This window comes from Ranitomeya imitator, chromosome 1 (genome assembly GCF_032444005.1).
Source record: "Ranitomeya imitator isolate aRanImi1 chromosome 1, aRanImi1.pri, whole genome shotgun sequence".
NCBI classification, from domain to species: Eukaryota; Metazoa; Chordata; class Amphibia; order Anura; family Dendrobatidae; genus Ranitomeya; species Ranitomeya imitator.
The window spans coordinates 13,387,267-13,400,075 of NC_091282.1; the positions used below are offsets into that span (position 1 = coordinate 13,387,267).

At 42.4% G+C, this 12,809-nt stretch overlaps 1 protein-coding gene across 1 annotated transcript in view; it reads right to left on the reverse strand.

Moving 5' to 3' along the window:
- Positions 1-358: 358 nt before the first annotated feature.
- LOC138658325 (zinc finger protein 271-like) overlaps positions 359-12,809 on the reverse strand; it is a 102,217-nt gene continuing 89,766 nt past the window's right edge. Inside the window, exon 7 of the mRNA XM_069745794.1 lies at positions 359-5,479. Within this exon, the coding sequence (XP_069601895.1) occupies positions 4,534-5,479 (946 nt within the window). The 3' untranslated portion in view covers positions 359-4,533. The remainder of the gene's footprint in view (positions 5,480-12,809) is intronic.

Consider the following 12,809-nt stretch of genomic DNA (forward strand, 5'->3'; position numbering starts at 1 on the left):
AATGACCATCTGGGGAAATGCCTGAAGGCTTGACCAGATTGAGCAGCAGGGCCGTTGATCAAAATGCTGCGAGCCCAGAATGCCCCAGGATCGGATTGGATGAATGGACTGTCACTCACAACACTGACAGTCCAGCATACACCACATCCCATTGTGAGGTTGAGCCATTACTCACAGCCTCCCTAGTCCAGAGTAAAGATGAGACCATGACAAAAAGATTTCTCACATTCTGAATATGATTACAGCTTTTCTCTGTATGACTTCACTCATGTCTAACAAGATTTGATTTATTTACTAAAGATTTCCCACTTATTGAACATGAATATGGCTTAACTCCTGTGTGACTTCTCTTCAGAGATGTGATAATAAAATAATAATAATCTTTATTTATATAGCGCCAACATATTCCGCAGCGCTTTACAGTTTAACAGCTTCAAATACAACAGACATAAGTAACAATGTTAACAATACAATAATTAAAGCAACACAAGACGACCCTGCTCGTGAGAGCTTACAATCTACAATGAGGTTGGGAAATACAAAGTACAGGTGTGTATTTACAATGATGTATTTACAATGATGGTCCAGCCATCTTCAGGGGGTTGGGGATAGATGGAAGTAGTGAATGGGCTACACACAAACAAAATAACTGATTAGGGAACATGATAGGCCGCTCTGAACAAATGTGTTTCTAATTTCTTGGGGTAGAGCATTCCAGAGGATTGGCGCAGCACGAGAGAAGTCTTGGAGTCCGGAGTGGGAGGTACGGATTAGTGCAGAGGTTAGTCGAAAGTCATTTGCAGAGCGCAGCGGTCGGTTAGGCCGATAGACAGAAATGAGGGAGATGTAAGGGGGCGCCGCACTGTGGAGAACTTTGTGGGTGAGAACAAGTACTTTGAATTGTATCCTGTAATGAATAAGCAGCCAGTGTAATGACTGGCGAAGAGCGGACGTGTCCAAGTAACGATTAGCTAGATAGACGACCCTGGCTGCTGCATTAAGGATAGACTGGAGAGGGGAAAGTCGAGTGAGGGGGAGGCCAATTAATAGAGCATTGCAGTAGTCCAGGCAGGAGTGGATCAAGGTGACAGTGAGGGTTTTTGTTGTTTCTATAGTGAGAAAAGGGCGGATTCTAGACATGTTCTTTAGGTGTAAGCGGCATGAGCGGGCAAGAGATTGTATATGAGATGTGAAGGAGAGATCGGAGTCAAACAGAACACCCAGACAGCGTGCCTGCTGACGGGGTGTTATTATGGTGCCACCCACAGAGGGAAACATTAGGTTTAGGGAGGTTAGTGGAGCAGAAGTTCAGTTTTGGAGAGGTTGAGTTTCAAATAGAGAGCGGACATGATGTCAGAGACTGCGGACAGTCAGTGGTGTTCTGTAGTACAGCAGGAGTAAGGCCAGGGGATGATGTATATAGTTGTGCGTCGTCGGCATAAAGATGGTACTGAAAGCCAAATATGCTGATGGTCTGTCCAATTGGGGCCGTGTAGAGGGAGAAGAGAAGGGGGCCAACAACTGAGCCCTGAGGTACCCCGACAGTGAGAGAAAGAGATGAAGTGGAGGCAGAGAACAGAACACTGAAGGAACGGTCAGAAAGATAGGAGAACCAGGAGAGAGCAGTGCCCTTAATGCCAAGTGACTGGAGCCTACAGAGTAAGAGAGGGTGGTCAACAGTGTCGAAAACTGCAGAAAGATCGAGAAGAATGAGCAGAGTGGTCACCGTTACATTTTGCTGTCAGAAGGTCGTTGGTCACTTTGATGAGTGCAGTTTCTGTCGAGTGTAGGGGCGGAAGCCGGAGTTGTGAAGGGTCTAGGAGGGAGTGAATGGAGAGGTAACGGGTAAGGCGGGAGTAGACTAGGCGCTCCAAGAGTTTAGAGATGAAGGGGAGATTGGAGACCGGTCTGTAGTTGTTTGTGCAGGATGGGTCGAGGGTGGGTTTCTTTAGTAACGGAGTAATGATAGTGTTTGAAGGACGGGAAAATGCCTGAGAGTGAGAGATTAAAGATTGTAGTTAGGTGATTAGTGACGGCTGGAGAGACTGGAGATAAGAGGGAATGGGGTCGGTAGAGCATGTAGTCAGATGAGAAGAGAGGAGCCTGGATACGAATGGTTGAGGGATTAGATACTCTATTGTTTTAATGATGGTAGTAATTAACAAGATGAGCTGCTTTGTGGGGTGGGGGTGGGGGGCTTTGGGATCGAAGGGGGCTGTTTGAAGGGGGAGGGGGGGGAAAATACTCTATATTGAAAATGTAAATGTAACATGTTAATTGCCTTGTTATTCTAAATAAAAATTTATTTGAATTAAAAAAAGAGAGGAGCCTGGAGACTTCTTCTTTTGTGATGGGATCAAATGCGGAGAGTGAGCCAGGGGAGATGCAGGGAGCGATGGGAGTCACTGAACTTTGTGTCTGGGAGCGGATTTTCTGACGGATATTGTCTATTTTCTCTATAAAGTGGGAGGCCAGGTCATCAGCACAAATGTCTGTGATAGGGGCTTGAGCTTTTGGCCTGAGGAGGGAGTGAAAGGTGTCAAAAAGTTTCTTGGGGTTGTTGGATAGTGAGGAGATCAGAGTGGTGAAGTAGGTCTGTTTGGCAATGTGAAGGGCAGAGTTATAGGTTTTTAACATAAATTTGAAGTGTATGAAGTCTTCTGGTGTGCGAGTTTTCCTCCATAAGCGTTCAGCACACCTAGAGCATCGCTGGAGAAATCGGGTTTGTGATGTCAGCCAGGGCTGTTTTGTTCTGTGTTTGGAGGTTCTGAGGGTGAGGGGAGCTACTTGGTCTAGGGTTCTTCTAAGAGTGTCATTGAAGTGATGTACAGCCAGATCAGGACAGAAAAAATTTGGGACAGTGATGAGTGTAAGGAGTCTGACAGTGTTTGAGGGTTAATGGCTTGTAGATTTCTGACTGAATGGTAGGTAGGAGGGTGCTGGGGTGAGCGAGGAATTGTGAGCAAGGAGAGAATATTGTGGTCAGAGAGGGGAAGCGTTGAGTTATTTAAGTAGGAGATTGAACACAGCTGGACAAAGACCAGGTCAAGGGTGTTACCGTCCTTGTGTGTCTCAGAGGTTGAGAGCTGTGGTTAGTGATAGAAGCTGGGATGCAGATGTAGAAGTGGGGTTGTTTATGGGGATGTTGAAGTCCCCCAGGATAAGGGTTGGGAGTTCTGAGGACATGAAGTGCGGCAGCCAAGCAGAGAAATGGTCCAGGAAGTGGGTGGGTGAGCCTGGGGGCCAGTATATGACCGCTACTCTGAGGGAGAAGGGACGGAAGAGCCTGATGGTGTGGACCTCAAAAGAAGGAAATGAGAGTGATGGAGTTGGTGGGATGATCTGGAAGGTGCATTGTGGGGAGAGGAGTATGCCAACTCCACCACCAGGTCCGTTTGTGGGTCTCGGGGAATGGGAGAATTGTAGGCCACCATGGGAAATGGCAGCAGGGGAGACCGTGTCAGAATCCTGGATCCAGGTTTCAGTGAGGGCCAATAGATTTAGAGAGTTGTTCAGAAAGTAGTTGTGCAGGAAAGGAAGCTTGTTACATACAGACCGTGGATTCCAAAGGGCACAATTAAAAGAAGGAGATGAGGGAGTGGAAGTAATATTAAAAAGGTTAGAATGGTTTTGATATGAGGTAGGGTAGTAGTTGGAGTTGTGGGATGGTGGACCAGGGTTGGGTGAGATGTCTCTCGAAATCAGTAGGAGTAGCAAGATAAAAAGCAAGAAGTTTTTGGAATTGTAAGAAGTTTTTTTGTGCAGTGTGTTTTGGCAAGATGGACTGAGGTTTTTCAGGAAGGTGAGAAGTGCATGGGAGCTGTACATGGGAGGGAAGAATAAAGGGGATGAAGATGTGATGGAGGGGGGATTGGGCGGTGGGTGTGGATTGCAAGGGAACACAGGAGGATAGGAATAAAGCACATGGATAGCAGGGAGAGCAGAGTGTGGGTTACCTAACTGCCATGGAATAACTGCTATAACTTGATGCTTAGCTAATGCGATGCTTTGCTGAATGCGTGCAACCCCACACTTGCGTGCACCCCTAAGAATGAATCTAAATTTATAGGCCCCCAGTGCAGGGAGAGGACAGCGGGATTATGGGAGCTGGTTAGTTATAAATTAGGGACAGCTGCTCAACACATCCTGGTGTGGATAGATGATCAAAGATGCTCAAAGATGCAATCCTGGTAACATCTCTATACTAACACCTCTTCTGTGATAAGCATCTACAGAGACACCCCCTGGAGCTACAACAGTGAGTACTGAAAACCATGTAACTGATGATGAATTCTAGCACAGGAGTTGAATGACATGAAATTACCATTCAGGGAGCTAGCTGACACACAGAACATCATTGCAAGATACAGAGCATTCAGGATCCAGGGAGAGCTGGGGATATTCACTGCATACCATTCAGGGTGCTAGCTGACACACAGAAAATCATTGCAAGATACAAAGCATTCAGGATCCAGGGAGATGTGATTTATGTATAAAAGATTTACCAAATTCTGGACATGAATACGGCTTCTCTCATGTGTGAGTTCCCTGATGTTTAACAAGTTTTGATTTCTCTGTAAAGCATTTTCCACATTGTGAACATGAAAACGGTTTCTCCCCTGTGTGAATTCTTATATGTGTTGCAAGATTTATTTTTTGACTAAAAAATTTCCCACATTTTGAACATGAATATGGCTTCTCTCCTGTATGAATTCTCTGATGTCTAGTAAGATGCCCTTTAACCGCGAAGGACTTCCCACATTCAGAACATGATAATGGCTTTTCTCCTGTGTGAATTCTCTGATGTGTAATAAGACTATAGTTATGTTTGAAGGCTTTCCCACATTCTGAACATGAAAATGGCTTTTCCCCTGTGTGAATTCTCTGATGTTTAAGAAGACTCCCTTTATCGGTGTAGGATTTCTCACATTCTGAACATGAAAATGGCTTTTCTCCTGTGTGAATTATCTGATGTCTAATAAGACTCCATTTATCTGTGAAGGACTTCCCACATTCTGAACATGAAAAGTGGTTTTCTCCTGTGTGAATTCTCTGATGTCTAATACGACTTGTGCTATGTTTGAAGGATTTCCCACATTCTGAACATGAAAATGGCCTTTCTCCTGTGTGAATTCTCTGATGTCTAATAAGATCGCCTTTATCGGTGTAGGATTTCCCACATTCCGAAGATGAAAATTTGTTTTCTCCTGTGTGAATTCTCTGATGTCTAATACGACTAGTGTTATGTTTGAAGGATTTCCCACATTCTGAACATGAAAATGGCCTTTCTCCTGTGTGAATTCTCCGATGTCTAATAAGATCGCCTTTATCGGTGTAGGATTTCCCACATTGGGAAGATGAAAATGGCTTTTCTCCTGTGTGAATTCTCTGATGTCTAATAAGACTAATGTTATGTTTGAAGGATTTCTCACATTCTGAACATGAAAATGGCCTTTCTCCTGTGTGAATTCTCCGATGTCTAATAAGATCGCCTTTATCGGTGTAGGATTTCCCACATTCCGAAGATGAAAATTGCTTGTCTCCTGTGTGAGTTCTCTCATGTATAACACATTTTGATTTATTTGAAAAGCATTTCCCACATTCTGAACAGGAGTATGGCTTCTCTCCTTCATATTTGCTTTGAGTTAGATAATCTGAGCTTTTAGTAAATTCCTTGTCACACTGAAATCTTGTATCCACTTTGCCACCTGGAATTGTGGTAACAATACGAGATTGCTCAAAAGAGGGTTCCTCATTATTAGGATTATAAGAAAGTGAAGTGCTGTGAAGTCCAGGAGGTCCGTGAAGGGTAAAGAGGTTTTTTCCATTAGAGTGCTTCCTGATATCTTCTTTTTTACAATTTAGTGATAAACTGTTATTATCACAAGGATTTCCTATAAGAACGAAAGATAAAATTCACAAAAGGGATTTTGAAATTTAATGGAGCTCAAAACGAAGACCCTTGTCAGTGAAAGTACCAGTAATCTAGGACTAATCTCTCCCTAGATGAGCACTAAAGTTCACCTTACCTGCCAGCGGAGGTTAGCACCCTAGCTGTAGACGTGAAGGCACCCTCTCTGAACATCGGTAGCCCTAGGGACCCTAATGCACCCTGAACATCCTACACACTATAATATACATAAAAAAAATACACACATACAAAAACAATTAAAGGGAGTAACCAAGATATAAATATCTCAGTTATTGCTGTATGTTCCAGGAGGGATGCAGACAAGATGTGTAGTTACATTAATACCCCAACAAAGATTTGTGCAATCCATGTTACTGATGAATGTCTGATTATCTGACTGAAACGTCTATATTTTTTGGATTGCTTGCACAAATAAAAATAAGTTTAGTCTGCATTATATACGAGTGGCAAATTTTCTCCTCATTAATAACTCCCCATTGACACCTCTTAAAGGTGATTGTGGGGCACTACTACCTATGCTGCCATGATGCCTGTCGTGTTCGTACGCTTATGACAGCAACCGACTGGTGTAGGAGACCGTGAGGTTTGGTGCACACAGAAATATTGTGGTATTTTGTGTATAGCACAAGCGATTGAACCATCATAGCTTCATGTACCCTAAGGAGGCTACAATAGATTGAAAACATTTGAAATTAAAAAATAAAAAATAAAAGTGGAAAAAATAAAATAAAGAAGATATAACAATTTGACTCACACTTCCCGCCCATCAAAAATAACAGAAAATATAAAAATGCACGAGGTATCGCTATGTTTGGACTTTTACAATCTATAAAGATGTAAAATTAATTAACCCCTTTACCCCCAAGGGTGGTTTGCACGTTATTGACCGGGCCAATTTTTACAATTCTGACCACTGTCCCTTTATGAGGTTATAATTCTGGAACGCTTCAATGGATCCCGGTGATTCTGACATTGTTTTCTTGAGACATATTTTACTTCATGATAGTGGTAACATTTCTTTGATATTACCTGCGTTTATTTATGAAAAAAAATGGAAAATTGGCGAAAATTTTGAAAATTTCGCAATTTTCCAACTTTGAATTTTTATGCAATTAAATCACAGAGATATGTCACACAAAATACTTAATAAGTAACATTTCCCATGTGTCTACTTTACATCAGCACAATTTTGGAACCAAATTTTTTTTTTGTTAGGGAGTATAAGGGTTAAAAGTTGACCAGCAATTTCTCATTTTTACACCACAATTATTTTTTTACGGACCACATCTCATTTGAAGTCATTTTGAGGGGTCTACATGATAGAAAATACCAAGTGTGACACCATTCTAAAAACTGCACACCTCAAGGTGCTCAAAACCACATTCAAGAAGTTTATTGATCCTTCAGGTGTTTCACAGGAATTTTTAGAATGTTTAAATAAATATGAACATTTAACTTTTTTTCACAAAAAATTTGCTTCAGCTCCAATTTGTTTTATTTTACCAAGGGTAACAGGAGAAAATGGACCCCAAAAGTTGTTGTACAATTTGTCCTGAGTACGCTGATACCCCATATGTGGGGGTAAACCACTGTTTGGGCGCATGGCAGAGCTCGGAAGGGAATGAGCGCCATTTGACTTTTCAATGCAAAATTGACAGGAATTGAGATGGTACGCCATGATGCGTTTGGAGAGCCACTGATGTGCCTAAACATTGAAACCCCCCACAACTGACACCATTTTGGAAACTAGACCCCCTAAGGAACTTCTCTAGATGTGTGGTGAGCACTTTGACCCACCAAGTGCTTCACAGAAGTTTATGATGCAGAGCCGTAAAAATAAAAAATCATTTTTTCACAAAAATGATCTTTTTGCCAATTTTTTATTTTCCCAAGGGTAAGAGAAGAAATTGGACCCCAACAGTTGTTGTCCAATTTGTCCTGAGTACGCTGATACCCCATATGTAGGGGGGAACCACCGTTTGGGCACATGCGAGAGCTCGGAAGGGAAGGAGCGTCATTTGGAATGCAGACTTAGATGGATTGGTCTGCAGGCGTCACATTGCGTTTGCTGAGCCCCTAATGTACCTAAACAGTAGAAACCCCCCACAAGTGACCCCATATTGGAAACTAGACCCCCCAAAGAACTTATCTAGATGTGTTGTGAGAACTTTGAACCTCCAAGTGTTTCACTACAGTTTATAACACAGAGCCGTGAAAATAAAAACAAATCTTTTTTTTTTCCACAAAAAATTATTTTTTAGCCCCCAGTTTTGTATTTTCCCAAAGGTATCAAGAGAAATTGGACCCCAAAAGTTGTTGTCCAATGTGTCCTGAGTACGCTGATACCCGATATGTTGGGGTAAACCTCTATTTGGGTGCACAGGAGAGCTCGGAAGGGAAGGAGCACTGTTTTACTTTTTCAACACAGAATTAGCTGGAATTGAGATCGGACGCCATGTCGCGTTTGGAGAGCCCCTGATCTGCCCAAACAGTGGAAACCCCCCCAATTATAACTGAAACCCTAATCCAAACACACCCCTAACCCTAATCCCAAAGGTAACCCTAACCACACCCCTAACCCTGACACACCCCTAACCCTAATCCCAACCCTATTCCCAACCGTAAATGTAATCCAAACCCTAACCCTAACTTTAGCCCCAACCCTAACCCTAGCCCTAACGGGAAAATGGAAATAAATACATTTTTTACATTTTTCCCTAACTAAGAGGGTGATGAAGGGGGGTTTGATTTACTTTTATAGCAGGTTTTTTAGTGGATTTTTATGATTGGCAGCCGTCACACACTGAAAGACGCTTTTTATTGCAAAAAATATTTTTTGCGTTACCACATTTTGAGAGCTATAATTTTTCCATATTTTGGTCCACAGTCATGTGAGGTCTTGTTTTTTACGGGACGAGTTGACGTTTTTATTGGTAACATTTTCGGGCACGTGACATTTTTTGATCGCTTTGTATTCCGATTTTTGTGAGGCAGAATGACCAAAAACCAGCTATTCATGAATTTCTTTTGGGGGAGGTGTTTATACAGTTCCGCATTTGGTAAAATTGATAAAGCAGTTTTATTCTTCGGGTCAGTACGATTACAGCGATACCTCATTTATTTCATTTTTTTAGGTTTTTTTCGCTTTTATACGATAAAAACTAGTTTACAGAAAAAATTATTTTTGCATCGCTTTATTCTGAGGGTTATAACTTTTTTTTTTTCGCTGATGATGCTGTATGGTGGCTCGTTTTTTGCGGGACAAGATGACGTTTTCAGCGGTACCATGGTTATTTATTTCTGTCTTTTTGATCGCGTGTTATTCCACTTTTTGTTTGGCGGTATGATAATAAAGCATTGTTTTTTGCCACTTTTTTTTTTTACTGCGTTTACTTAAGGGGTTAACTAGTGGGACAGTTTTATAGGTTGGGTCGTTACGGACGCGGCGATACTAAATATGTGTACTTTTATTGTGTTTTTTTAATTTAGATAAAGAAATGTATTTATAGGAACAATATATTTTTTTTTTTTGGAATTTTTTTTTTTACACATGTGAATATTTTTTTTTTACACTATAACATTGCCCCAGTGGGCCCCATCATGTTATAGTGTAAGATCGCTGATCTGACACTTTGCTGTGCACTGTGTCAGATCAGCGATCTGACATGCACAGCTCCAGGCTTCACAGTGCCTGCTCTGAGTAGGCGCTGTGAAGCCTCCTCCGCGGCCATTTTGGATCCGGGCCTGCTGCAGAGAGGAGAGGTAAGAGACCCTCGCAGCAACGCGATCGCGTTGCTCCGAGGGTCTCAGGGAAGCCCGCAGGGAGCCCTCTCCCTGCGCGATGCTTCCCTATACCGTCGGCACACTGCGATCAAGTTTGATCGCGATGTGCCGGGGGTTAATGTGTCGGGAGCGGTCCGTGACCGCTCCTGGCACATAGTGCCGGATGTCAGCTGCGATAGTCAGCTGACACCCAGCCGCGATCGGTCGCTCTCCCCCCGTGAGCACGGCTGATCGCGCTGGACATACTATTCCGTCCTTGGGAATTAAGGCCCACCCTACATGGACGGAATAGTACATCCAATGACAGAAAGGGGTTAATTAACCCAGTCAGTAAACTCTATAAAGGGTGAAAATTGTGGAAGGTTTTGGCTGCTGCAAACACTGCAAAATCTGCAATAAGAGAAGATCAAAACCTCGCACCTACCCCAAAATGATAGCAGCAAAAATTGAGCTTTTTTTAAGCTTCACATCACTTGGAAATTTTTACTGCTTCCCCAAAGAGGCAAAAACAAAATACCGCACTATTAAAATTCAATAATTTATTTCACATATATATTTTTTTTTAAATAAAACAAGGGAATTTCAGATAATTGCTGAGGGTAAAACAAAGATCAGGGACTTGAGCAATGGGACATATATAATTACTGCCGTATTATTATTTATTATTATAGCGCCATTTATTCCATGGCGCTTTACATGTGAGGAGTGGTATACATAATAAAAATGGGTACAATAATTCTTGAACAATACAAGTCAGAACTGGTACAGGAGGAGGGAGGACCTTGCCCGCGAGGGCTCACAATCTACAAATTACACCTAATCAATTTATGTCTTCAGCAGTCAGCCAACGACACTTTGTAAAATGCCCAGTGCAATAAATCACTGTTATGCTAACTGTGTTAAAGTATAATGTAGGATGTAAAGTGCCTAGTGCAAATAGGTGCATTACCATATGCTAATGCCCATGTCTCAACTGAATCATAATACTTACATAAGTGATAGTCCCGTTGCCTGCACCCTCAGATACCCTGACAGTGCCGTTTCGCCGTACTGGCTTCCTCAATAGGGGGCATGTGCTGCCATTAGAACTGCCCGTCTATAAATATCCCCATGAATAGCTGATGTTACTGTCGGCCTCTCCGGTGAGGTTTTGCGCATGTGCCGGTCCTTGGACTTCCTCCCTTGTGAATAGTGACTTCCAGCTCATCACATCTGGAATGCAAGCGTGGAACGCTATGGGTCACCATCATGAGTGAGGCAGGAAAACACGGGGTAGTCCTGACTTGCGCATGCGCCAACTGGGCGCCGAACAACAAAGAAATATTGTATAACACTACAAGGAGAGATGGGCAGATGATGCGGTGCTGGTATTATAGAAATAAAAACTTTGTTGGATAAGGGCTTATGTGTATACTTTATAAACCATCAATCTGTAAGGTGCAATACAAATATTAATGGGTCAATTAATCTTATTTATACATACAAGGGAAAAACAATTAACCCAAAAAATGCTATATTACAAGTGTAATCAATACTCCCAGTATGTATGTAAACATATACAGTGGGGCAAAAAAGTATTTAGTCAGTCAGCAATAGTGCAAGTTCCACCACTTAAAAAGATGAGAGGCGTCTGTAATTTACATCATTGGTAGACCTTAACTATGGGAGACAAACTGAGAAAAAAAAATCCAGAAAATCACATTGTCTGTTTTTTTTAATCATTTTATTTGCATATTATGGTGGAAAATAAGTATTTGGTCAGAAACAAACAATCAAGATTTCTGGCTCTCACAGACCTGTAACTTCTTCTTTAAGAGTCTCCTCTTTCCTCCACTCATTACCTGTAGTAATGGCACCTGTTTAAACTTGTTATCAGTATAAAAAGACACCTGTGCACACCCTCAAACAGTCTGACTCCAAACTCCACTATGGTGAAGACCAAAGAGCTGTCAAAGGACACCAGAAACAAAATTGTAGCCCTGCACCAGGCTGGGAAGACTGAATCTGCAATAGCCAACCAGCTTGGAGTGAAGAAATCAACAGTGGGAGCAATAATTAGAAAATGGAAGACATACAAGACCACTGATAATCTCCCTTGATCTGGGGCTCCACGCAAAATCCCACCCCGTGGGGTCAGAATGATCACAAGAACGGTGAGCAAAAATCCCAGAACCACGCGGGGGGACCTAGTGAATGAACTGCAGAGCTGGGACCAATGTAACAAGGCCTGCCATAAGTAACACACTACGCCACCATGGACTCAGATCCTGCAGTGCCAGACGTGTCCCACTGCTTAAGCCAGTACATGTCCGGGCCCGTCTGAAGTTTGCTAGAGAGCATTTGGATGATCCAGAGGAGTTTTGGGAGAATGTCCTATGGTCTGATGAAACCAAACTGGAACTGTTTGGTAGAAACACAACTTGTCGTGTTTGGAGGAAAAAGAATACGGAGTTGCATCCATCAAACACCATACTTACTGTAAAGCATGGTGGTGGAAACATCATGCTTTGGGGCTGTTGCTCTGTAAAGAGGCCAGGACGACTGATCCGGGTATATGAAAGAATGAATGGGGCCATGTATCGTGAGATTTTGAGTGCAAACCTCCTTCCATCAGCAAGGGCATTGAAGATGAAACGTGGCTGGGTCTTTCAACATGACAATGATCCAAAGCACACCGCCAGGGCAACGAAGGAGTGGCTTCGTAAGAAGCATGTCAAGGTCCTGGAGTGGCCTAGCCAGTCTCCAGATCTCAACCCTATAGAAAACCTTTGGAGGGAGTTGAAAGTCCGTGTTGCCAAGCGAAAAGCCAAAAACATCACTGCTCTAGAGGAGATCTGCATGGAGGAATGGGCCAACATACCAACAACAGTGTGTGGCAACCTTGTGAAGACTTACAGAAAATGTTTGCCCCTGTCATTGCCAACAAAGGATATATTACAAAGTATTGAGATGAAATTTTGTTTCTGACCAAATACTTATTTTCCACCATAATATGCAAATAAAATGTTAAAAAAACAGACAATGTGATTTTCTGGATTTTTTTTTCTCAGTTTGTCTCCCATAGTTGAGGTCTACCTATGATGTAAATTACAGA